At 30.8% G+C, this 26,797-nt stretch overlaps 11 protein-coding genes across 11 annotated transcripts; 7 read left to right on the top strand and 4 right to left on the bottom strand.

Moving 5' to 3' along the window:
* Positions 1 to 454: 454 nt before the first annotated feature.
* Positions 455 to 6,799, top strand: FG386_000905 (SKI family SFII helicase; the record flags this gene model as incomplete). The annotated part of the gene is made up of 1 exon (XM_067340249.1): positions 455 to 6,799. The coding sequence occupies one exon, from the start codon at positions 455 to 457 to the stop codon at positions 6,797 to 6,799; it is 6,345 nt and encodes a 2,114-aa protein (XP_067197094.1).
* Positions 6,800 to 7,215: 416 nt separating this feature from the next.
* On the top strand, positions 7,216 to 9,000 carry FG386_000904 (uncharacterized protein; the record flags this gene model as incomplete). The annotated part of the gene is made up of 1 exon (XM_067340248.1): positions 7,216 to 9,000. The coding sequence occupies one exon, from the start codon at positions 7,216 to 7,218 to the stop codon at positions 8,998 to 9,000; it is 1,785 nt and encodes a 594-aa protein (XP_067197093.1).
* A 186-nt stretch (positions 9,001 to 9,186) lies between these two features.
* On the bottom strand, positions 9,187 to 11,346 carry FG386_000903 (protein with forkhead associated (FHA) domain; the record flags this gene model as incomplete). Its single annotated transcript, XM_067340247.1, has 1 exon — positions 9,187 to 11,346. The coding sequence occupies one exon, from the start codon at positions 11,344 to 11,346 to the stop codon at positions 9,187 to 9,189; it is 2,160 nt and encodes a 719-aa protein (XP_067197092.1).
* A 389-nt stretch (positions 11,347 to 11,735) lies between these two features.
* On the top strand, positions 11,736 to 12,690 carry FG386_000901 (dolichol phosphate mannose synthase; the record flags this gene model as incomplete). The annotated part of the gene is made up of 5 exons (XM_067340245.1): positions 11,736 to 11,845; positions 11,894 to 11,993; positions 12,049 to 12,082; positions 12,151 to 12,369; positions 12,419 to 12,690. The coding sequence occupies 5 exons, from the start codon at positions 11,736 to 11,738 to the stop codon at positions 12,688 to 12,690; spliced, it is 735 nt and encodes a 244-aa protein (XP_067197090.1).
* An 80-nt stretch (positions 12,691 to 12,770) lies between these two features.
* FG386_000900 (uncharacterized protein) lies at positions 12,771 to 13,358 on the bottom strand (the record flags this gene model as incomplete). The annotated part of the gene is made up of 1 exon (XM_067340244.1): positions 12,771 to 13,358. The coding sequence occupies one exon, from the start codon at positions 13,356 to 13,358 to the stop codon at positions 12,771 to 12,773; it is 588 nt and encodes a 195-aa protein (XP_067197089.1).
* Positions 13,359 to 13,636: 278 nt separating this feature from the next.
* FG386_000899 (extracellular protein) lies at positions 13,637 to 14,890 on the bottom strand (the record flags this gene model as incomplete). Its single annotated transcript, XM_067340243.1, has 1 exon — positions 13,637 to 14,890. One exon carries the CDS (start codon positions 14,888 to 14,890, stop codon positions 13,637 to 13,639), a length of 1,254 nt encoding a protein of 417 aa, XP_067197088.1.
* Positions 14,891 to 15,202: 312 nt separating this feature from the next.
* On the bottom strand, positions 15,203 to 17,272 carry FG386_000898 (uncharacterized protein; the record flags this gene model as incomplete). Its single annotated transcript, XM_067340242.1, has 1 exon — positions 15,203 to 17,272. The coding sequence occupies one exon, from the start codon at positions 17,270 to 17,272 to the stop codon at positions 15,203 to 15,205; it is 2,070 nt and encodes a 689-aa protein (XP_067197087.1).
* Positions 17,273 to 17,495: 223 nt separating this feature from the next.
* FG386_000897 (extragenic suppressor of the bimD6 mutation-related) lies at positions 17,496 to 19,526 on the top strand (the record flags this gene model as incomplete). The annotated part of the gene is made up of 1 exon (XM_067340241.1): positions 17,496 to 19,526. One exon carries the CDS (start codon positions 17,496 to 17,498, stop codon positions 19,524 to 19,526), a length of 2,031 nt encoding a protein of 676 aa, XP_067197086.1.
* A 634-nt stretch (positions 19,527 to 20,160) lies between these two features.
* FG386_000896 (uncharacterized protein) lies at positions 20,161 to 23,296 on the top strand (the record flags this gene model as incomplete). Its single annotated transcript, XM_067340240.1, has 2 exons — positions 20,161 to 22,468; positions 22,521 to 23,296. 2 exons carry the CDS (start codon positions 20,161 to 20,163, stop codon positions 23,294 to 23,296), a joined length of 3,084 nt encoding a protein of 1,027 aa, XP_067197085.1.
* A 27-nt stretch (positions 23,297 to 23,323) lies between these two features.
* Positions 23,324 to 25,942, top strand: FG386_000895 (uncharacterized protein; the record flags this gene model as incomplete). The annotated part of the gene is made up of 1 exon (XM_067340239.1): positions 23,324 to 25,942. One exon carries the CDS (start codon positions 23,324 to 23,326, stop codon positions 25,940 to 25,942), a length of 2,619 nt encoding a protein of 872 aa, XP_067197084.1.
* Positions 25,943 to 26,301: 359 nt separating this feature from the next.
* On the top strand, positions 26,302 to 26,664 carry FG386_000894 (uncharacterized protein; the record flags this gene model as incomplete). The annotated part of the gene is made up of 1 exon (XM_067340238.1): positions 26,302 to 26,664. The coding sequence occupies one exon, from the start codon at positions 26,302 to 26,304 to the stop codon at positions 26,662 to 26,664; it is 363 nt and encodes a 120-aa protein (XP_067197083.1).
* Positions 26,665 to 26,797: the final 133 nt, after the last annotated feature.

The following is a 26,797-nucleotide window of genomic DNA, read 5'->3' as shown; positions in this document are numbered from 1 at the left end:
GATTAGCGCCATGTCAGGTCGGTATTAAAAACTAATAGTTAATATTTATTGCATGCATGCACAATTAACTCAATAATAAAGGCCTAAAAAGAATTAAAATCATATAAAGTAAAACTAATTTATCTAAATTTAGCATTTAATATTACAATCGCTCCTTAATTTATTAGAATCCCATTGTGATTCCGTTTTGTAACAAATGACATAATTTAAGCGCAAATAACGGGAATTCACAAAACTCAAAAGCGGCTTAAAAAGGCGGGTTTGTCATTTGAAATGAGTTGCTTTATTTAACCATGATTTCCTCATTTGAAAATATTGTAAGTGTCGAATAGCACGGATTTAATTCACCACATATTCTTTTTAAATGTCAACAAAACATTTTTTAAAGGACTGAATAGGGTAGAATTGCCGTATTGATTTTTTTGCTTTAGTGTGTAATTATAATTCTTCAAAAATGGACGACGAATTATCCTGTTCCTTCGACTCTTTGTCTAAACATGGTAATGACTTCTCCGAAGATTTTGAACATACAAAAACATTTGGTAATTTGGGTGATTTAACAGAAAACTTGGGAGCAACAGCTATGAGATACTTGACTAATTTGCAGCATGCTTCAAACTATTCGGCGTTAAACGTTAGACTGAATGAATTGTTGGAATGCTCTAGAAGCAATGATAATTACAATACACCTTTAGGTATTAAGAAGTCAAAAGGCAAATTGGGTGATATTTTAAAATGGTACTTCAGTTCTGCTCAAGTTTCAAAAACAGATGTTACCCCAGATGTTTCTGACTCTGAGAATGTATTTGTAAACGCCGAGGGTCTTATAATTCATTTGTATTATTCATTTGGTTTTGAGATTGACCCTGAGTCAACTCCACAAACACTTCCTTATATTTATCTTTTTGAAAGATTTATAAATTATTTAATTGAAGCAGGAGCAAAGAGAATTATTTTAATATTTTTAGATGATTTTTCTGAGATACTTGCAAAAATAAACCCAGGGCTTTCTCTTTTGAGGGAATCACTTCTTCTTCATACAAAGTTAAATCTTGAAACTTTTAAAAGCAAACATTTTTCTAGTTGGCTTTCGGAAGAATATCAGTTTTTCCTGCGAGAACAAGAACCAAGCATTTTCTTTTTAGAAGATGGGAGCTCTATTACTAATTTGAATGAATTACATAAAACTTTACGTGATAATACAAATAATGGGTCTCAAAACGAATATTCGATTGAAGAATACAGTGAAGATGAACAATACACTGATGAATTAGATATTTCAACTTCACTTCTTTCATTTACTCTCGAAATGCTTAGTTACTCAAATGTTTCATTATTTTATAATTTTGAGAGAAAAGGACAAAAAATTATTGCATTTACATACTCTTCTACAACAGAATCGCGTCTTACTGAACTAAATAAATACATTATGAGACAAGAAGTAACACTAAGATTATCTGATTCATCAGATATTAATGGCGAGACAAAATATATTTCAGAAATGTCACTTAGACCTAGTGAATATTGTATATCTAACCACATAGGTTCAGATGAAATATTTATCCTGTTCATTAAATCACTTGTCAAAAATTCGATATCTGAAGATGATTTAAATATTTCCAAAACAGATGAGTCAATTATGCACAATATTTCTTTAATTCTGTTATACTCAAAGATCTTGCTTTTATCTGGTTATTTAAAAGTTAAAAAACTAAGTTACGAAGATCGTCACTGTATTTCTAATCTTGTTCTTAAATATAAAGTTATAGTAAATGAGTGGTTAAATAAAGGTGAAATTGATGATAATTGGTCCTTTCTTTCTGTTTTTAAATCACTCGAATCGCTTTATATTCACGAATCATCCAAACAGCTTAGAAGTTTAACAGAAAATATAAATTCATATATAGGCAATACCAATACAAATATTGGTTCAATTTTATCTCAAATATCTGATTTAAATGATCCTTTGATAACGGAATTCTTATTCTTAGTTATTGGGTATTCAACTATAAAAAATAAAGACTTGAACTTAACTTCAGAAGATTTTTGTTCTTCCTTACTTGAAGAAATATTTGGACTTGATGAAAATGACACTTCTAACCTGGAGCAATACTGGAGTAAACTCTCTGTTGGAGTTTTCCAACCATTCTTTCCATTATCCTTTACAGGAGTGTTAAATAGGTACATTGATGGCGAAGAGGATCAAAAAATACTAAATTTTTTCGGTAAAAACATAATAAATAACAGCATTAGTTGTAAAAACAAAACTAAAGATAAGGTTAATAGCATGCTACTACCATTAAAATCTAAATTCGTAATTAGAGTCTTGTCAGAATTGGGTGTAGGGATTTCCGACGATGGTTTAGTTAAGGGTACGACTATTGATAGTAATAATGCGGATGATTTAAATGAGTATTTGACACAAATAATTCAAATTTCTGGTTTAAGAGACGTAGCATCTTGGGAAATGGACAGACCAAGTGAAACACGTCCAAACTCTCACAAGGAATATTCAGGTAAGGAAGGTCAAGGATCAAAACTTTCTGCAGAACTTGAAAAGAAAAAACAACTAAGGGACAATCAGAGGCAGCAACAGTTTTGGTTCAATTTAGGTCAGATATTAGCAGGTAGTGATAAATTGCAACAAACCATTGTAGTTAATCCCTTCCATGTTTGGAATAAAATTTCTGATAAAAACGAGGACAAACAAAAAAGTCAATCTAATAATTCAAACCAAACAAGTTTATCTTCTAAAGCTGAAGAGATTAGAAGAAAAAATGAAAGTGCAAAGTTGATCAAAATGAAGCAAGATGATGAAAACCAGCTTATTCATTATGATATTAAGTTGAATAATATATTATCTAAAGGTGACCCTGAATCATTTATGGTTGCTGTGTACGATATGTTGATTGGAGTTCCAAGGAAAACAAATGAATTTGGTTCTTTTAAAGGACTTTCTAAATCATTTAAATTACCAAAATCAAAGTGCAAAGTTCTTCTAAAAACAATTCAAACATGCATTTCAGTAATAAGAAGTTTTAAATTTGGTACTCTACCAGACATTTCTCACATGGTAAAAGCAAGATCTGCAACATGTATGTTATTCAGACTTATTATTGAAACTTACAACCAATTCTACAAATATATGGATAAACATGCTCTTTCAGAAATAATCGGTTCATTGATTTTATTGGGATTCAAACTTTCTGCAAAGAACATTATTGGAAATTATAAATTTAAAATGGAATCAGACATTATTAATATGAATGAAAACTCTCTTTTTAATGGTAATGATACCAATGCAAATACTGAAAAGAAAAAAACTAAGAATAAAGATAAATCAAAGGATAAGAAAATTTTATCTAATAAACCCTCGAACTTTCCTGAAGACACGAACTACTCTGAATACTCTAGCATATACAACAGTATTAAAAAATCATTTGAGGAATTGTCAATGAAGGAGAAAATCAATATGAGTGCACCAAACGATTGTGAAGCTCTTTTCCAATTAAGATATATGGGAGCTGATTTTGAACGTTCTACAGGAAGTATATCAGACCAAAGAGTTCCTTTTAATCCAGATTACTGGCAAAAAAAAATATTGGACATAATTGATTCTGGTGATTCAGCCTTAGTTTGTGCTCCTACTGCTAGTGGTAAAACTTTTATCTGTTACTATGCAATGGAACAGGTTTTGAGATATGACAATGAAAGTGTTGTTATTTTTATTGCTCCTACAAAAGCACTTGCAGACCAAGTTCATGCTGAAATTACATATAGATTTGGATCCAAGATGTATCCAAACCATTCGAGAATATCACTACTTTGCAAACTAAACAGAGAGTACTCTATCAACATTCCAACACAGTGTCAAATATTAATTACTTTGCCATTTATGCTTGAGTTGCTCTTAATGAGTACATCATATCAACAATGGGTTTCAAGAATTAAATTTGTGATATTTGACGAGGTTCACTGCATTAATGAATCGGATGGTGGCGTTCATTGGGAAAGGATATTCCAACTTATCCCATGCCCATATTTATGTTTGTCTGCTACAATTGGTAATCCACATGGGTTTTATAACTGGCTTCAAAGAATTGGAAAACTTCCATCAAGTAATGTTCACTTTATTTCATATAGTGAAAGGTATGCAGATTTGTCAACTTATGTATATAATGACGGGGATTTATATCCATTAAATCCAATAAATTCGCTTACTTATGACAGAGTTCTTTCATATGGACTTCCAGGTGACTTTTACCTTACACCAAGTGATTGTTTGGATTTTTACTTATCATTAAGGGATTTACTTTCGAATAATAAAAAAATTATAGAAGAATATTTTACTTGGTTATCTCCTCAAATTTATTTTTCAGGAACAATAGCTATCACAAAAAGACAATATAGATGGTATCTTTCAACAATATTACTGACAACAGTATCTTTAGTTCAAAATAAAACTATAACAAAAGAAATGTGGAATAATATTGCATCAAATCTCTTAGTAAATCCAAGTGTAAGTTATCAGAAGAAAATGATAGAATTGGCTAAAAAGAATGATTCTAATGTATATGAAATGATCATGGGGATAGAAAATGTTAAAAAACTATTGAGAAATGTCTCAGATTCAGATGAAAATAGCATAGAAAATTCCATATCATTGGCTAAAAGTGCAATTCTATCTCCTTATTCTACATCCCCATATAAGAGCTCTGAGAGCATATTGAAAATGGTTAGAAAGCTTCAACAAGAAAATTTACTTCCATGTATTATATTCAATATGGAGAGAGCAGTAGTTGAACACTTAGGCCATTCACTTATTGAAAAACTTACTAAAGATCATCATGACAAATATTATGGAACTGAAGAAGCAACTATAGCAACTAAAGCAATAAACAAAAAAAGACAAGAACAATACATTAAAAACATCCAAAGAAGGGATATGTTATTGAAGCTGAATACTATGAGTCGTCAACAAAGAGAGAAACAAGGAATTGTGATCGATGAAAGCGAGCTTCAAGCATTGGAAAATTTACTTGAGCCTATTGACATAGCAGAGGAATATGATCCAGAATTTTCATTTTGTGATAGAAAAGTTTTGGGAGGCAGAGAAAGGGAAATTAATGATATATTAAACTCCTGCGAAGGTAAGATTTCTCCAGTTTTTATTGAAGGTTTGAAAAGAGGAATAGGAATTCATCATGATGGTTTGAGTCTGAGATACAGGAGAGCAGTAGAAACTTTATATAGAATGGGTTATTTGTGTATAATAATTTCAACAAGAACCTTGGCTCTTGGTGTGAACATGCCATGTAGAACTACTGTTTTTATAAATGATTCGATTACCCTTACACCGCTTCTTTACCGTCAAGCATCTGGAAGAGCAGGAAGAAGAGGTTATGATGTTCAAGGTTCAATTGTATTTTGGGACATTTCAGTAGGGAAAAGGAACAGACTATTAACTTCAGAACTTCCAACAATTAAGGGCAATTTTCCAGTGACACCAACGACAGTTTTAAGAACATTTATGTTATTTGAGAATATATTGAGTGAACAATCAAAGAATGGAATTACAAAAGATAGAGCAGTTATAACACTTAAGGCTCTTGTCAAACTATATAGAGATTCACTCTACTCTGTTGATTATAATCAAGATTTCCACAGAAAATTAACTGCTATTCAATTTAGATTTGCTGTTGACTTATTGAGAAGATTCCATGTTTTAGATAGATTTTGTGGATGTACTGGTTATGCAGGCTTAATTTCACATATGTTTGAATTTGAGGGAACAAATTTATTATTATCTAGACTAATCCACTCTGGAGTATTATTCAAGTATTTATTCAACGAAGATGAAGACATACTAAATAAACAAAGTAAAGAGCACAGAAACAATTTGAGTTATCTTTTAACAAACGACTCAATTCAACGTCTGTTAATTATTTTAGCACATATATACATTTCAAAACCAATGACTAGAAATTCTATCTGCAACATCAGGAATCAAATAGACAAATCATCTTTAACTAATTTAAAACAGAAAATTTCAACTGGAAGAATTGGCAATTTGCTACTTGCTCTTCCAAACTATATTCAACAAGAAATAGATGAATTTAACAACTACGTGTTCAGAAATACAAGGGAATCCTTAGTAGTTACATGTTCAGATTCTGATTATGACTCAAATGAATTTTGCCTCCCTCTTTCAAATCATAAAATAATTAATGATGAATCAATTAGCGATAAACTAGGGAGTGGGGATAAAAAGTTGTCAACGCTTTTCTCAGACAGATTAACCAATGAAAGTAAACATATTAGTACTGACCTATGTATTCAATCGCCTTTCATAACATTATTTGGAATTAAAAATGATGATTTTAACTCATCTCAGAAACTTATATATGGATCAAGGATAAAACTGAATTGTACAAATGATCTTTTGTCTATTGTTAAAGGTGAAAACGTACACGTGAGTAAAAATGATGATGTTGAAATTGTACTAGTACTGATTAACTCGTTCCTCATTGACTTTTATGAGTCTCAGAGATTCATAGACATAGTTAGGAACAATTCAATAGCATCCTCTGAAATCTTTTTCTTAATTGCAGACTTCAAAGTCCTGCTTGACCGCTTCCTGCATTCATTTGACCTGAAGGAGATGCAACAATATGAACGCCTAAATATAAAGGTATCTGGAAACACACTTGAATTCTACCGGAATGTTAACAAACTAACAGAAATCCTACAGAAACTATATGATAATTATAGAATAATAGCAGGCAAAAACGATGCTTAGTAGTGTTCATTTAAATCTAGCTAATATTTTATCTTTTAGATATAGAAAAGAGGTTCATAATTGTTAGAATATAAAATAATAAAAGAAAATCCCATATTTAAGACAGAAACACTATTATTTCTCCCCACTTGTTATTCGACTTCATTGTTTCTCTTCTACCTTTTGCCCCAATTTTCCCTCTCAGGCTAGGTAATCACCTAAGACGGGATCAAAGGGCGCCAATAAAAGGCGGCTCTTTTATATTAATTGAAGAACAGGAAAGCTGCATAAAAATTATTACCAATAATTAATTAGAGGCAAATAAACAATTTTGCCGGTACCAAAAATAAAATAGTTGGAGAGAACGGCTACACTGAAATTGTAATGATTTATAGATTGTTAACTTTGGAGTTACTAAATATTGCGTTACAGTAAATATGAATACACTTTATATCTTTTTTATCCTTGCATACTTAGTCCACTCCATTTTATGTGAGAATACTAACACCATTGCTTTGGATGAGATTGTTCCAGATAGTGTTCAAGTTGTTGAATGGAGTTTAGATCAGAGACCGGACTTTACATATGCAAGAAAAATCTTTGAGCTTGTTGTAATTAGAAAGCTTACACTTTTACACTCTCGAGGCGATCTTCCGAGTTTGAATCTCTGGGCCTCTAAAATAAAGGATTCGACATTAGTTAGGTCAGTCGATGTATTAGACGAAATTTACCTTCAACTAGAGAAAAACTACATCGACACGAGTCTCTTGCCACTTGGATGGGATGCTGTTCATAAAAAAGGTAGGGAACTTAGGGAGAAAATGATAGCATTGAGTAATTTTGGTCCAATAACCAGAAAAGCAATCCTTTCTGCAGCATGGGAAGCATTTGATTATTGGGTTGTAATTCAAGACAGTGATTTGCCGTCTTCCCCAGATAAATGGTGGGATTTTGGTCCATCTTACTTGTATAAGCAAGTTGAGATGAAATACAACATCGTGACTGAACCTGAATTAGACGGACTAATCAAATTAGCCAACTATTACTCTCATATTCGTCGCTCATATGGTATTGCCAAAGTTAATTTGACAAATGATCAAAAAGATTTAAAGTCACTATCAGAGGAGTCAACAGTTAATCTTATTCTTAGACTTGTACTCAACAATTGCCCCTCAATTTTGGAGTCAATATTATCATCCGTAAACAGATCATTTATGTTAAAGGATCAAGGTAAATACAGGAGAGAATACGGTTTACCCTATTTGTATGATGATTTGGGCAACGTCTCTATGTTACTTACAATCCCAGGTTTTGGATTACCTTACAATCCGAATACCAAGGCAGGATTAGACAGGATTTCCATGCATCTTGATATCAGAAACAGGAATCTGGATAAAGAATTTGATATTGAAGCTACAGGATTGGACCTGTTTCCAGAACATGTGAGAATCCACTCGATCTTGATGAATGTGGTCGGTGCTCTCAAGTTTATTGAGTGGTCTGATAAAGAAGTTGAATTAGGATATATGTTTGGATTAAAATCAAATACATTTTATGAACCAGTAAATAATCTCTGGAAATCATTCATTTACGACAAATCTGGAGAGATTTATCCAGAAATACTTTCAATTAGCAAATGTTTCTCCCAGCCTAAAATATCGTCTGAAATTGAACTTATAGTCTCTAAATTTGTAAATATGGATGAGACTATCACCATTCCCAGTTTATATGACATACACGATGACTACATTAAACTAAATTTAATATTAAAGGGAGAAAATAACTTGGAAGGAACTCCAACTGAGACCAAAGAAAATGGGATTTACAAAAGAAAACTTCTTTCATTAAACGACTCTGGTGACGACACAGAAGAAATCTCAGCTGTTCCAATTACTACTACCACTACCACTACTACTACCACTACTACCACTACTACCACCACTACTACCACCACTACTACCACCACTACTACCACCACAAGACCACAAGAATTCATTAAGACAGTTACCGAGGAAGAACAAGATTTAGAGCTGTCTCCTTTGCTGGAGACACCTACAACTGAAGAAATCAAGGAAATTATTCTTCAAGAAGAAATACCAGCTTCTATAGTCGAGTCTTCATTAGATAAATTTGCACAAGAGTTAAGTAGTCCAGATTCCATATACAGTCCGAGTTTTTCCGACTCCGCGATAAATATTGGACATTCTTCAGAAGCTGAATAAAGTAGATGTTCCTTTTTTTAAGATGATTTGTTAACTGAAAAGTATGATTATTAGGTATTAAAATATATTTTAGTGGATATTTTAAAACATTTTAATATTTGTGATCAGACTGACTATTTTTCTACTTAATAAACCCTCCTCTATTTTCTCAGACTTCAATATATATTATAATAGAAAACAAATCATCTATATATTCGCAACATTGTTTTCTTTGTTAGTGTATTCTAGATTATCAGAGCACGCTGAGTCAATACTTCTTGTACTTGTTTTTGTTCTTTTTGCATCACTCAACTTCTGATTCTCCTTGTCAACCTCTGTAGTTTGTTCTTGTTGGATTATTTCCAACTTGTCCATTTCATCCGAATTCATCTGGACCCTTGTCTGTCTATTTAAAGATAAAACCGAACTTTTCACTTCACAAGAACTTGGTCTTATATTTGAATTTAGCTGTTCTTCCAATTGCAAATATCCTGAAAGAAATCTCCCTCCTGACAAACTCACTCCATTGGAATTATTAATTGAAATGCCAGTTTTATTAATGTTTTCAAAATTATCACCAAAAGACGAATAATTATTCCCATAAATGGAGGATCTTCTCATGTATCTTGTGTCGTACCCATCAGTCCCCTTCGAATTTATTGGAGAATACCTCATCTTGTATGGGCGTTCTGTTTGTGGCACTCCGGCAGGAACATACTGGCTGCTTAAAGTTCTTTTTGTACTTCTCCACGGGGTTATAACAGAATTCCCGATTGACATATTAGTGTTGGTCTCGTTCATAGCTACAGAACAAGAAACTCCAATTGGAGAATATGTCGAGTTTATTTGATGTATGTCCTTAAGAGAACTCAATATCATCAAACATTTTTTCTGTGTAAGTTGAGTCACAGATTTAAGTGCTAAATTTTGTCTATTAAATTGTTCAGTAACTGTCAATAACTCCTGACGAACCGTAGACAACTCTTCACTTAATTGAGAAATAGTTTGATCCATAGCCTCTCCGGAAGCATTCAATACTCTACATCTTTCCTGATAATCAATCAATTCATTCTCAATATAAACGTTTTGTTTTTGAATATTTTCCATGTCCTCAATTAAACTCATATTATGTTGTCGTAACTCTCGTTCGTTTACCTCAGATCTTTCCAATAGATCTCTGAGACGAGCTATCTCTTCGTCTCTGGCTTCCAATTCACTTCTCAAACTCCTCTCCAAACTTTCTTTTCTACTTACCAATACCTCCAAATTCTCCAATTTATCCATTAACATGTCACTTGAATTCATAGAAGAAAACCTCGGTTTTATTCTCTTATTTGAATCAGGCACACTTTCTCCTACTGGAGACTTGTCATTTTGAATATCTAAGTTTACATTTGAACTTCTTCGAGGAGAATTTAAAAAAGAATCTTTACTTCCGTTTCTAAATTCGAATACATCGGGTGCACCATCTGCAGGTAAATCATCCACTGCCTTGTCTACCTGTGAAATGGCATCAATACTTTTCTTTCTTTCAAAATCGCAAGTTTTGATTGTCCTCTCCTCAACTTCTGTGTTATTTATAATTTTGTCTGAACTTATCATAGTCATATTATCATATTCGCCTGCTTTATCATAACTATGTAATTCTTTCACATCTTTTTCGGACGATTTCAACCTTCCTCTACTCTTTCTCGGATTAACACCCTCCTCTTTCAAATTTAGTTTATACTTTCTCTCTTGACTTCTTAAATTTATTGAAGATCTTAAGGATCTTCTTTCAACATTACTAGAAATACTTTCATTCCTCTCAACAATAGTTTTATCCAAAACATCCTCTATTTTATCATTATTAGAGTTAATATCTTCCATTTGAACATGAATATCTAAATTGGATTTATCACATAAATCATTATTCTGAGTTTCCTCGATAATTGTTGAGTCTAAAATATCCTGTTTTTCATCTTCCATTGAACCAGGAATAACACTCGAGAAAACTAATTTAAATACTGCATGATAAGTTATGTTATCATCCATTAGTTTTGGTCTTGTGAGGGATACCTCATCTCCATCACTAACCTTTACTGGAATTGACTTAGTTAATCTTTTTCCATTTAAAAATGTACCATTGGTACTTGTATCAATTAAAACCAACCCTCGCAATCCAATGTCATAATGTAACGAACAATGGTGACCACTAATTGATTGATCTTTTAACTTTATGGAACAATCGCCTTTCCTGCCAAAAATGAATTTTGAGTCCTCTTTACCACCTGACCCAGAGTAACCCTCATCAGAAAAGGGTAATTTTACAGGTTCTGTCAAAGAAGGATCACAACATGGTGATACTGGATTTAACCACCAAAACATCTTTGAATAAAAACTGTACCCTTTGTTTCCTCTTTTACCCTTATTTTAACTAGAAAACTTAAGGAATAATATTATTTTAAGAAATACTTTTGTCAGTTAAAATTATTTTAATAATTTACTAACTTGTTACTTTGACATAATTTGAATATATCCCCACATTTTTCACATGTAATTGATGGGGATTCACCGCCAAAAAAAAATCATTGCTTTTTAATGTACTATATTTAAAATATTTAAAATGGTTTTCCAAATGATTACCGCATTAATCTTTAATAATTATTTTTACCTTGTTTACAATAACTGGTATATATCTTCTTTACTAGGTGAATTAATATTTATGTTAGTTATTTTCACTACATAATATAATAAGAAGAGCTTTATGAATAATAATGCCTAAAAACAGATCTGAGTTATCCTATAGTGTTATAATTCCCACATACAATGAAAGGGAGAATATCGGAATTGTTTTAGAATTGATACGTGAAACTTTTGAAAAAGTGTGAGTTTTCTTTAAATAAAAAAATCAAGTTTTTAATAATAGTTTTAGAGGTGTTAAATGGGAGTTAATTATTGTAGATGACTCCAGTCCAGATGGTACATCTGATGTTGTATATAAACTCCAGAAATGCTATCCAGAAGTTGATCTTGTAAGTTTTTGCATTCTTTTAAATGTTTAACAATTATTTTCTTCTTACTGTGCAGAAACTTATAAAGAGAAGTGGTAAATTGGGTTTAGGTAAGTATCTGATTTCTGTCTATTGATTCTTTATTTCTTTATTCAAACTTAACTTTTCTCGACATTAGGTACTGCTTACATTAAAGGTTTTGAATACTCCAGTGGCGATTTTATTATACTTATGGACTGCGACCTCTCACACCAACCTAAGTATATTGTTGACTTTATTGAAAAACAAAAAGAAGGTGACTATGATATTGTATCTGGTTCTAGATATATTAGAAATGGTGGTGTTTCTGGTTGGACGTGGAAAAGAATATTGGTTAGTCGCATCGCAAACTTTTTAGGTAAGTGAGAACTTGCATATTTGTTTTAACTATATTAACATCATTTCAGCCAGTTTCCTATTACAGCCTAGAGCAAGTGACCTAACCGGATCTTTCAGACTTTACAAAAGAGAAATATTCGAAGCTATTATTAATAGCAATATGATAAGTAAAGGATATGTTTTTCAAATGGAAATAATTGCGAGAGCAACAAAACTTGGGTTCTCAATTACCGATGTTCCAATAGTTTTTGTAGATCGTCTTTATGGAGATTCTAAATTGGGAAAAAATGAAATATTTGGTTACTTAAAGGGACTACTAAAACTATTTTGGATTTTGTAATTAATTTTCCCTAATTTTAACTTAGTATAGGTTTTCTACACATAATATGTCCAAACATAATTTTGTTAGACCACTTGAATCTAAGAAGGTAAAATATTTCCCACTAAAGATATTTTGTTTAAATATGTTCTTTCTTTATTATTATGATTATCTTGTATAAAAACGGCTAAGTGTTTAACTCTATGAAATTTGGAGCCCGGTAGATTGAATTCAATAAACTCTTTTAAATCACTTTCTTCAAAACATTTTGAATATGCAGGTATGAAATCCCCTATTTCATTGAAATCAATTAATGGTAAATTTGTATATAGTTTCACGGTTTTTGGCATAGAAAATTCACATTTTTCTAGTTCTTCGTGGTTATTATACTCTTCAATTTCCAAAGTCTTTATTCCGAATTTAGAGAGTGTAACTGGTTCTAAAAAAGTTAATTTAATAATTATTTGTTCATCTACATCACTGCATATAAAGTCCTTTGAATCCTCAACTAAATTCAATAAATTTATTAATTCACCACTACAGTTCAATAGTGAGCTTTCATTCAAATTTATATTACGATTTAAATTTATCTCAACATTCTCGTTTGCTGTTTTTTTTTCTGTTGAAATCTTACTCAACTTATGCAATTGCATTGCCCTTGTATTACTCACATCATTATTAATATTCATTTTTAAATAGATAAATGATCACTTGAATTTACTCTTTTTATGGCGCTAATAAACACAATTATCAAATGAATTTAATTAAAAAAAATAAACACTAATATTTCGCATATTAATGCCCTCAAAGTAAAATTTATAAGCAAAAAGTGAAAATTGTATAACTTATGCATGCATACATGAATACATCTCTATAAAAAAAATAAAATGCTGTTCATATAACAGTGGAAAATTTTTAGGTCATAATTGACAAAATATACTAACTTGTATCTCAAATTATTATTAAACTAAATAATCACTGCTTCTTTTTCTACATTTGCCAAATTTCTAACTTTTATTTTTGTTGTACTAGTGGGAACCTTACTTCCAGATGTGGAATTTGCTTCCGCTTTTGTGGGTATTTTACCATCACTACTGTCGTATTCTAAACTTGAACTGACAATTAGACCAGATCCATGTTTCGTATTAATTCCATATTCTTGATGTTGCACTGTTTCGTGCAGGCCTAAATCCCTCGAGAACCTATTTGAAAATGACCCTATTTTTGCTTCATTAGTTTGATGACTAATATCGATACTCATATTATCCGTCTCTATTAAAGCGACTCCCGAGTCTGATAAGCCCTTGATTGAATATGAGGATCCATCATTACCTTGAACTCTAGTACATACACCTCTGTTGTACCACTGTTTAAATTGCCAAGCATTAGTTGGAGAAGCAGTGAAATCGCCATCTGTACACGTACATTGCTGTACTATTAGACCATTTTTAATTGAGTCATACTCTAAATCAATACAACCTTGAGGACATGCTCCATTTCTTATGTTGCAAAGTCTCATCATATAGTCATTGCAGACCCCATTTCCAGATCTTATTTCAAGCTCTCCAGGTGGTGGAACATTTCTATTGACTATTCCAACACAAAGATTATTCTCGCAACAGTTGTAGCCACTAGGACACTGTGAACAAGGTTTTTGTGGTAAGCTTTTATCTATCTCAAAATTCGGATATGGTATATAACCTAAATTACCGAAATCGTAATGACATATTACATACGTTTTCCAAGATCCCGGGCAACGAACAACTATTGCACAACCAACTGTACTTGCTGCCGCTCTAACTACTTGAGTCCAATGTCCAACAGGGAACCCCCCATCAGGACCACCAAGTCTCCAGTTAAAGTGCTCCCTTTCTTCCCACCAACTCTTAACTACATTTGAGGGATCCCAAGAAGATAATTTCGAAACATCAATGCTACTTGCATACAAATTCTCACCAGGGCTTACACGGTTTGGCCAAGTCTGTGGAGAGTGTTGAAATTGTCCATTCATGCATTTCATTCCCCAATTTGCTGCATATCCTTCAAGTGAATAATCATAAGCGAGCTTTATCATATAAGTTGCACTTTTTGCTTCCTTAGATCTCAGTTCATTATGCATATTCAGAATTTTGATTCTATACTCATCATTCATAATATTTACCTGAGAGTTAACCTTTTCAAATACAAATGTAATAAAGTATATGATTGGTATCCTCCGCATTTTAAGTTAAAACACACAAATGAAAGACAATAAATTAATTATATAACAAAACGGTCCTGTTTTGTTCATTAATTTTATTTTTCTTCCAATAATATTGCTATTCTATTTCTATTCATTCTAACTCAATATTTATTTTCCCATCCTCTTGAAAAATTAATACGTTGATGTGTGAAAGTGCATGCCACTAAAACGCATATATAATTAATATAAAAACATTATATTTAAAATTAGAAACTACTAAATTAAAAAATGTATTCCTATACATTTACGACTTAAATATATCTTAAAAATATAATAAAATAGGATAAGTCACTAACTTTTAGTTTTATGTGTACCTCCAAGTTTGATATTTTCAAAAAACTTTATTTGTTCGCACTTAACAGAAGGTTTCATTCTTGAAATCACACTTAATAGAAGTTCTTGATTAACTATTCCCGACAAGCTATTCATTTTGTGTTCTATATCACCTGATTCTGTAAAAATTAAATCACCCTGTAGTCTTAATTTATCCAAAGCCTGCAAAGTTGCTTCTCTAATTAGTTGACTTAAATCAGCACCTGAAAACCCATCAGTATACTTAGAAATAACATCAAAGTCAATATCCTTAGATAATGGAGTTTTCTTAGAAACTTTTAAAAGTATATCACGCCTTCCCTCCTCATTAGGAAGTGGCACATAAATAACTTTATCCAAACGCCCAGGACGCATTATTGCTGGGTCAATGATGTCTGGCCTATTCGTCGCAGCTACGATGAAAACCTTTTTTCTTTCACCAACACCATCCATTTCTGTTAGAAGTTGATTCACAACTCTTTCAGTTGTTCCATTTCCCTCACTACTTCTGGTTGCACACAATGAATCAAGCTCATCAAAAAATACAATACAAGGAGCGGAAGCTCTTGCTCTTTCAAATACAGTTCTCACTGCCTTTTCGGATTCACCAACATATTTATTTAAGAGCTCTGGTCCACGTATACTTATAAAATTAGCACTACTTTCTTTTGCAATTGCTTTTGCAAGTAATGTCTTTCCACATCCTGGTGGACCATAAAGCAATACTCCAGAAGGTACTTCAAGTCCACATTTATCATAAATATGAGGATTTTTAATAGGTGAGATTATCCTGAGCTCTAAATCCGCCCTCAAATCATTTAAAGCTCCAACATCATCCCATGAAATATCTGGAATAGTAGTAAAACCTTCTCGTCTGGAACTCGGAGTGATTTTATTTAATGCCTCTAAAATATCATTTTGAGTTACGGTATATATATCAATATTTATATCTGAATTCTGGTTTTTATTCTCATGATATTGAAAGTTAATATCTTTAAGGTCTGTCATTGACGCATTATCCTCACTTTTATTTGAGCATATGGTACCAAATGAAATCGAATCTATAACTTCATTAGTTTCTAATTCCTGATGTTCTGTTAGATTTTCTAGTATTTCAATTTTTCCCCCCTCTATACCCTTGGTCTCACAGTATATCTTATTTATTCTTATTAATGCTGATTCATTAATCAATGTTTTTAAATCTGCACCAACAAACCCAGGAGTTATTCTTGAAATTGCCTCAAAATCAACAGAATCATCTATTCTTATGTTTTTGCAAAGAACTTCTAGCATACTCTTTCTTGCACTCTCATCTGGCATCGGCATTGATATCTCCCTATCCATTCTTCCATTTCTCCTTATTATTGGGTCTATAGAATCAGGTCTGCTTGTTGTTCCAATAACTACTACAAACTTGTTAGATATACTATCTAAACAACTAGCAAATTGTGAAACTATTCTTCTCTCCATCTCTCTATTACCACCTTCTCTTTTAGGCGTAACTATATCTATTTCATCTATTATAATAATACAGGGTGATGATTCTATTGCACAATCAAAGAGTTTTCTAAGTGATGCTTCAGATGAACCAGAAACACCATTTATCAGGTTTGTACCTGAAATTCTAAAAAATGGTAAACCAAGCTCACCAGCAATACAAAGAGAAAGATGGCTCTTTCCAATTCCAGGAGGGCCCTGCAATAAAACTCCACATGGAGAGCTCACTCCAACCATTTTATATATTTCTGGATGCTTAAGCGGACGAATTATGAACTCTTGTATCTCTTTTATAATGCCTTCTATACCTGCTATATCCTTTAATGATAGTTTTGGAGGGTATTCTGGGAAAAATTGTTTTACTATAGAATCTGAATCCTCAGAATCTATTCCGAATTCATCATTTAGTAGATCCCTAACATCTTTCCTTATTTTTTTTCTTGTGATATTTTCAACAGAAGAATCTTTACTTTTTACAGACTCCTTTTCTTCATAATTTGAACCTTTTAAATACAATGATTTTAATTTATGATTTAGTGCATTCCTACCCATATTATATCACATTATTCAGTTTAAGTGCAAGAAAAAGATATTTCATATAAATAGTTGTTTTCTATAGTTTTTAGAGGTATTTACAAAATTAATCTAACAGAAGTAGAATGGCGCTCCATTGGTCTATTTTTGCCTTGAACTTTTTTAGATAAATAATATACGTTTAAAAGTTGTTTCAGTATATTTACAATCCGATATTTGTAATATATGATAATTTTTAAGTATGAAGTATCGTCAACATTATAGAACACTTAAATATGATGTATTACCCGGCGATATTTGTAATTTAAACCAAGAGGTTCTAAATCAGGCAAAAGCTAGCGATGACAAAGGTCAGAGACACAGATACAGAGGCCTTACTAGAGATACAAGAGCAACTGTAATGCAAACTCTTGATAGGAGAACTATTCAAATACTAGATAAATCAAAAAAGCGTGGTGTATTTACAAATATGTATGGGACTATCAGTACTGGTAAAGAGGCAAATGTATACAGAGGAACAACTACATTTGAAGATTTAAAAATTTATGGAAGGGAGCTTCAAGCTAAAAATTGTTTGTCCGAGGAAGATTTAGATGCAATTAATTGTATACAAAATAACTCAGAGTTGAATTATGTAAATAGAGCAATTAAAGTGTTTAAGACCTCGGTACTTACATTCAAAGACAGATCCAAGTATGTTGAAGGTGAGTTCAGATTTAGAAGAGGTTATTTAAAGTCAAAGAATCCACGTAAAATGGTGACTCAATGGTGTGAAAAAGAGTTTAGAAATCTTAAACGCATTGTTATTTCTGGATTGAGATGCCCAATACCGATATATATGAAAAAACATATATTTGTCATGTCTTTTATTGGAGACGGTTCTGATATGGAAGCTTATAATAAGGCGGAAGTTAAAAATAATGATGAAATGAATAATATTAAAAACAATACTGGAAATGTTGCACCTAGATTAAAAGATGCACCCATAAATATTTCTAAAATGAATTGGATTCGGCTTTACATTGAAATGATTGGAATAATGCACATAATGTTTAACAAATGTCACTTGATTCATGGTGATATGTCAGAATATAATACTTTATTTTATAAGGGCCACTTATATGTTATTGATGTTTCTCAGTCAATGGAACACGATCACCCACTTGGATTAGAATTTTTAAAAAGAGACTGCATTAATGCTAGTGTGTTTTTTAGTAGAGTATTTCAAACTAGAAAAGAATTAATTTCTGAAGAAATTAAAGAAAACGAACACAAAAAAAGTGATTTAGATGACGAAACTTTTTTTTTAAATAATTTGGTTCTAAATACGGAAAATTATTCCACAAGTTTTCTTTTATTGCCTACAGAATTATATAAACTAATTACACAAGTTAGTTCTATCGAATTGGTTAACTTTTTAAATGATTCATTAAATTCTGTAGAAAATGAATTAAATCGTGTTGTAAAACAAATAGTTTTAAATGTTCTCGAGACAAATGAATTTGTGTGGCCAATGATGGACAGTTTTGAGAGAGAAAATGACTTAAAATCTTCTTATCTTAATAGTAAAAAAGATGAAATACTTTTAAGCACACATAATAATAGTAAGATTTTTTTAGCAATTTTATTTCTCATTACTAGGAATATAGTTAATAATGAGGAAAAATATAGTAATCCGAAACTTGATATTTTTTCTTCTACTGAAAAAGACATAATAATCTCAAAAAACGAAGATGAAAATAAAATTTTCTTAAATACATGGATACCTTTGCATTTAAATCAAATACTTGACAGAAAGACACTTGAAATGGAATTCGATAGGAATGAATGTGGTCAGAAATTATTGTATGGGCACTTAATTTGTAATGATGATATAGATAATAAATCTAATGAACATTATAGCGACTTTAAAGGTGACAATTCAAATGTTGAAATCAATAATAAAGACTCGTGCGAGTCTTCCTCTACTAAATCAAAAGTTAAAAAACGGACTGCAATTCAGGATTCAGATGACAATGACTCATATAATACAATTATAGATTTAAACAAGCTTCAAGAGAGTTCTGAAATTAGCACATCTGGCCCTGAAAGTGAAGATGAGATAGACGACAAAAGGCAACTTAAATTTGATGGGAACATACCTAAAAATTTTACAAAAAAAGAATGGAAACAAAAGATAAAACAAGATAATAGAGAGAGAAGGTCTAGAAAAATACCAAAACATATTAAAAAAAAGAAGAAAAAAAAGCATTTACAGAAAAAACGTGCTTAACGAATACTTGAAAATATTCAATAAAAATACCCGCCTTGTTAATTTTTTTCTGTAATTTATATTTTTGATAAATCTATTAACTTCGTGGAGAATTTCAGTATAAATTTAATTGACATATTCATTTTACATATCAATGAATAAGTGAATTTTTAGTAGCTATACTGACCAGACACCACGGAATACTGATTTTTTTGAACGAATGTTTTGATTTGTTCTGTAGTATTTTCGACGTGTGTACTACACTCAGAATTACTATTTAATTGCAGGGTCCTTAAGGCTGCCTTTTTAGAGGATAATTTTGGTAATTTTTTACTTTTTGTCCTCAAACCTCAGTTAACTGCGGGAACTATAAAAGGTATTTGAGTCAAAACCCTGCTACAAATTTTTATATCTTTCATTTTTGTCTTAGTTTCAAACTTGAGCTTTTTTCATTAAATATTAATATACTTGATAACTTAATATTTACAATATCAAATTATCGACATTTCTAACTTTTTTTGATGAATTAATTGGTACTTTGTTTTTTTCTCAAAGAATAAACACCTCAAAAATTTGGCATTTTTCCTTTTTTTTTTTTGCGATAATCCTACTATTGTTAAATTTGTAGGAAATTAGACGCTAAGTTACTTTGTAAATGGAGGTGAGTCCGAGAAATTGGTTGAGTTTAGTTAGAAATGAAAATGAAGAAATTGAAAAATTTGAAATACATATTAAAAGCAGGTTTGAACATAAGAATTATGGGTTTGAGAAAATAAAATTAAAAGTTTATAGATGTACAAATGAAGATATTTTATCAAATTTAGACTTAAATATTGAACCTTTGAAATGGGATGATTATTTTTTGTTTATAAATGATTATACTGTTTGGAGTGAAATAGAGTACATACAGCATAATATTAGAAAAGACATTTATGCTATACAGATTATTAATAGAGAGTATAATAGTGGATACTTGTTACTTAAACTACAAGTTGAACATTCAAATTACTATATTCATGATATTGTTAGAAATGAAAGAACTAATTTGGTTTGGAATGACTGCCTATTAAAATATAACAAATATGCACTTAGAAAAATGTTGCTTGAAGGTGCAAATAAAATAAATATAATAGGAACACCAGGGCAAGTCCATTGTTTTGGTAAAAAAACAATAGGTTTGTTATCAGGAGAAAGTGATAGACAATGTGATTTCAGTTGGTGTTCTGGAGCTTATTTATCAGGTTATAGCTTTCTTTTATGTTTTTCTCATGAAAGTTTCATACTTAATAATCAAGGACAGAACTTAATAGGGATAATATTAAAAAATTTGAGAAAATTTATGGATTTAAAGATTCAAGATATTAAAATGGGATTTCTTGGTTTCAATGATTGTGATTCAGACAGATTTGTTGAAAATGTAACCATTTCTACAGAAATGTATTTCTGTAAATATTCTAACTATGTAGAAATATCTTTTGAAAATATAGTTGAACTAGCATTCAATCAAAATATTGGAATTATTGTTATTAATGGAAATAGTGAGAAGCAAAGATCTGAAAATGAGCTAACTCTTTCTATGGAAATACTAAGAGAGTGTATTTACTCTGGTAAAATAGTTATAATTGGTAAATGCCCTTGGGGATGGGAATATACAATCGGAGTAAATAGCATTAAGGATAAATCACTTTGTAATATCTTAATGAAAGAATTCGGTCTAATATTTACTAACGAATATTTCTGGAATAAGTTGGATTATATAGAACCATATATTGAAAGCACTGTTCTTTCAAATAGTTATTATTATTGGAGCAAAGTTATGCATGAAATCAAGGAATATGGACAAAATAATGTTAATATTGGAAAAAATGAGATGTTGCTTCTTATTAAAGATATAGAATTATTTTTTTTTAATCAAAAAATATCTTTCGAAATGCAAAAAACAATATTATTTATAATTGAGCTATTAAACAATGAACTTTATTTAGAAATTATTCCACCATTTAATAAAAACAAAGGACTTACTTTTTTACATCTAACAATTACAAAATACAGAATTAAAGAATTCAACTCAAAAGAATTATTAATAGATGGTAAATTTTTTTATTCATTCGATTCTCTTGATAGGTGGATAAACAATAATTTATTCTGGAAATTTAGTGGTTTTATGGGATTCAACTTCAGTTGTAATACTCAACATAATTTAAGTCATCTTCTTTTATCGGAAGAAATAAAATGTCCCGTGTATGAGATTTATAATGAATGGCAAAATACTGGTATTTATTTAAGATACAAAGATGTAATTGAAATACATTTCACCCCATTTTGCGATATTTTAAAAATAGATTTTAATGCAAAAATATTAATAGGATGTCATACAGATGAATTAAATTTAAAAAAAGTTGACATTTTAAATAGAATTCCAATTATTTATAAAGAGTATAATTGGAATATTAAAAAGTCAAAGTATATTAATATAGAGTCACCTTGTGATGGAATAGTGTATTTTAAGTATTTCTCTGATTCAAATTCATCCGAGGTTAACCTTTCAAACAATTGCAATATTAGTTTTCGTAATTTAAAAATAGGATTCCTAACTATAACTTCAACAAATATTAATAGAAAGTTGGTATTATCACCTATATATTCAACTACTTACCATGAAAAAGAAGACTTTGATAATAGGGTGGTTATAGACGAAGAAGCCAAATGGAATATAATAACTAGTACTCTAAAAAAATTAAAAAAAAATGATTTCCCACATTGGATCGAGCTTCAGGGTAAAAAGATTATATTAACACTTCCAACTTGTGTTGTTATAAATATAAGCGAGTCTTTTATCCGTGATTTACTAGATTTTTTGGATAAAGTTGTTTGTACTCAAGATGAACTTCTTCCGAACAAAAAATGGCTTAAAGAGAGAATAGTATGCGACATACAAATATCAGCAGGGTATATGCATAGTGGTAAGTTTAAATTATGTTATTTTTTTTGTTGTTATTGATATTCAATTTTTAGGATACCCTATTGTGACACACTTAGATATTGTTGAAAAGGATTTCAAGGGAGGATTACTTGACTTAAGAAAATTGAAGGAAGAAGGGAACTGGGGATTGTATCACGAAATAGGACACAATAGACAATCTTCAGATTGGACATTTAGTGGTACAGAAGAAGTTACTGTTAATTTTTTCACTTTATATACATATTTTACCTTACATCCTAATATAGACCCATTTACAATTGAATATATCAAGGATAATATCAATCAAACAGTTGAGTACTTGACTGAGATAAAACAATATGGAACTTGCAAGGATAAAACTATCAAATATTTTGATTTGAGGTGGAGACAAAATCATAGAGTTGCGTTTATGAATTATTTAGTTTTGATTATAAAATTCAAATGGGATACTTTCAAGAAAGTATTCCAAATATACGAGAAAATATCTAATTTAGGAAGTATAAAACTAAATAAGCAATCCTATAAATATAAAATGGCAGCATGGATATTTATCTTCTCTTCTGTTGTAGGCTTAAGTTTAAAGGGTTTTTTCAAGCAGTGGGGATGGTGCTTTTGCATGGAGCGGGAAAACTCAGGCATTGATATTGTTAAATTGTGTGTAGAGATGCAAAATATTTTATATAAATTAAATTATGGACTTTGTGTGAAAAGAGAAGTTTCTGAAACAGATATTATTTCTGGATATGATGATGTCTGTGAAATTAATGGTTGGAAGAATTGGGAGTTTGACTCGTTAAAGTTTATATCAGAATTAAAATACAGAAAGTGACATAACATATCTAGACGACAGATAAAAATGGAGAATATGGAATCTGGAACACAAACAAACAGAAATTTATCAAAAAAAATATCATCTATAGGATCAAACTTAATTGAATTGTCTAAAAATAATGGTTTATCTGAAAATATTGAAAATGGTAAAGCTATAGATCTCAAATGTCAATATGACGGGCTCACTGATATAGATGGTGAAAGACCTATCGAGAAGAATAATATTGAAAATTACACGAAAACAAACAAGAATACGATTAATTTTAAAAACGCAATTTATAATGTTTCTAACAAGTTGTCAACTAATGGCTCCCATGATGAACCAAATAGTGATTTGTCCTCAAGCGGAGAGAATAGTTTGGAAGAGAGTGATGGAAATTCAAATACAGAAACTAGTGAAGGTTCAGAATTTGCTATAAATGAAACAACTAAATTTGACATAAGAGAGTTGAAGCCTATGGAGACATTAACTTGGCTAAGAGACCATGGGATGGGTAAAATGGCTAACTTAATTTCAAAAGAAAAGGAAGATTCCACTCAACAAAAAGCTCATGAGGATTCAATTTTGGGACTTTATAACGTGGATATTAAGAATCAAGATCATGAATATTTGAAGAAATTGTTCATGACGTCTTTAGGTAAAACTTACAACATTGATTTTGAAAATGAAAGGATTGTTAAAAACAGATTGGAAGATAGCGAAGATTTTAATAATGATTATAAAGAAATAAATACTATTGAAAACTTACGTAACACAAGTGCTGTTCAAAGTGTAATAAATGAAACAGCTTCAATATCAAAATTTATTAAGCCAAAATTAATAAATAGAATGGAGGTAACAGAAGAGGGAATTTCTGGGGAGAATGCACTTGCATTTCAAAAATATATTAGAGATCTTCAAGAAGAGGTTAAAATGAAAGATGAAAAGTTGAGATTAAGAGAAATGGAAAGAGACAATGCGAGACTCACAAGAGATCAATTAACAAGAGCTGTAAAGTCTTCTTTAGAATTAGGTAATGGTGTTGGCAATTTGGATTACGTATTTAAAAATATAATAAAAAGAAACTTGGTATACTCGTTCAGAATATTACAACTTCAAGCAAGAATCAATCTAAAAAATAAATTAGGGTGTGAAATATTTGCTGGTGCGTCACTTTTAAAACATATTATTTTAAAGAGATTGAAATATGCTTTCAGATGTTTAAATACAAATGCTATTTCTAAAAATGATGATTTATTCTGGAAAAAAAATATTGTGAATGCTGAAGAAGTTGCAAGCAGCATTATCTCTAAATTTAAAAATATTTTACCTTGTTATAAGCTTTCTAGTATTGTACAACACAACCATATTTGTGCTCTAAAAAAATTTTTTTATATTTGGACCAAATGTTCTGGCCTAAAAAGTAACACTACTTTAGATATGGGGTATAATCCGTTCCGAAAAAGAGGTATTATAACTTTGCGTGAACTGAAGATTGAGGTAGAATCAGATTTAAAAAATTTATCAAGCAAAGATAAAAGAAAACTAAACAAAGCAAACAAAGGATTCTTTACAGATACTAGCATTGATGAATTAAGAAAATCGAACTTAGTAGACACAAGAAACTTGGCTAATAAAGAAATATTAAGAAACATTAACGATAAACTTAGTCTAATTCCTAATGAAAAACTTAACTTTTTATCAATGATAATCAGTAATAACAAAGAACAAAGGAATATTGATATTGCCAGAAGCAATGCACTTGATCATTTTTCTGAAATAATTTATTCGGCTTTTGATAGGAAAGATAGTTTTAAATCTTCTTGTGGAAGCACTTTGAATAAAATAAGTGATATAATCATTAATTATAAGGATAAGTTAAAATCTTCATTTGAGAATCTTGTTCTTGATAAAGACAAACTTGACGTTGTTGATGAAATAAAGAAAAATGCAAAAAGTAGGTTCAGACAACCAGTAAAGGTTCCCGATTTTATAGAAGAAGAGCATTTAAAACTTCTAGAAGATTTCTATTCAAATCCATTTTACCACATATTTGTCAATGAGTACAATAAGCGGATATTCCTTGGTTATAATAGCAGTAGTAGTAGTTCTGATGAAGATGAGTTTGAAAATTATCAAGTAGAGGTTGATGAAGGTGAAAATGGTGACGAATGTGATTTGTTCTACTTCAACTTTAAAAATGAGAACAAACAACTAACTGTTCAAAAACAAGCAGAATCAAACGTGAACATTGACCCAGAACTCCCTGTCCCACTAGAGATTACAAAAACAGAAGATTTATATATCCAAGATGAAGAGGAGCAATTTGAGACAGTATACTACTACGATCCAAATTACTTGCAAATTTACCAAGACTATTCTCAAAAACAATTCGAAGACCAAAATATTGAAAGCCAAGTATATGAACAAGGTGAGCTCCAAGAAGAGGAAGAAGATAAAGGGTACTTTGTAGACAAACTTGGGAAAAACATTGTTGTTCAAGGTGAATATACAGAAGTTCCCGACCTATCTGAATATCAAGTTGAGAATTGGCAGGCTGAAACAGAAACGCAGAATGAATACTTCGAATACACAGAAAACCCAGTAGAAAATAGTCATGTTTATGGAATAGCAGAGTCTGAGAATGTTTCAACATTTAAATAAGTTTTTTGCAATATACTTGAGCTCTTTAAACTATGTTCACTGTAATTCGAACGGTACACTACCGCCATTTTGTTCTTGGTATACAAATAACATCAGTTAAGGCGCCAGTACCTTTGCTATATTAAGCTAAAGGATTCTAATTCCGAAATCATCCGGTACATTCAAGTTATTATTAGCGTGGCATTTAATCTTTTATATTCCATGATTTGTTTATAATATTAATCACTTCAGTGTTTATTTGAGATTTGTTGCTTTAATAACTTATTTATTTTGTTATTTATAAAAACTTAAGTTTTGGTAGCTTATTTAGTCCTATTAAACTTTTCCTTATTAAATTCGGAGATCAAATCACATTATTTATGTTCTTGGGAAGTTCACAATTCACAATTAGACCAGAGGAGATTGTAAAGCAGGGGTGGTTATATAAACAGAGTCGTTTCCTTAAAGATTGGCGTAGAAGATGGTTTGTTCTAACGAAGAACCATTTAGCTAGTTTTAAAGATAGTGGTAATATAACTTCTCCAACGGAATTCCTGAAGTTGTCAGAGTGCCTAACAGTAAGATCTGCTGATGAAGACACAAATAGGGAGAATGCATTTAGAGTTGATACCCCTAACAGAGTTTTTTTTTTAATAGCGGAAAACCCAATTGAAAAGGAAGAATGGATTGGGCAAATAGGAAGACAAATGATTAGACCAACGGTTTACCAACACGACTTTTAAATTAAAGATATAAAGCAGTAATAATAACCTATGTGAATTAGAAATATCTAGTTCATTAATATATGAAGTAGTTCGATACCTACTTATTGTTGAAGTATTGTTTCTTTGTTTATATTTGATTTTGTTTCCTCTA

Source organism: Cryptosporidium ryanae, assembly GCF_009792415.1.
Source record: "Cryptosporidium ryanae isolate 45019 chromosome Unknown contig_18, whole genome shotgun sequence".
NCBI classification, from domain to species: domain Eukaryota; phylum Apicomplexa; class Conoidasida; order Eucoccidiorida; family Cryptosporidiidae; genus Cryptosporidium; species Cryptosporidium ryanae.
The sequence above is the reverse complement of the archived record's forward strand: the minus strand, read 5'-3'. Positions and strand labels throughout refer to the sequence as shown.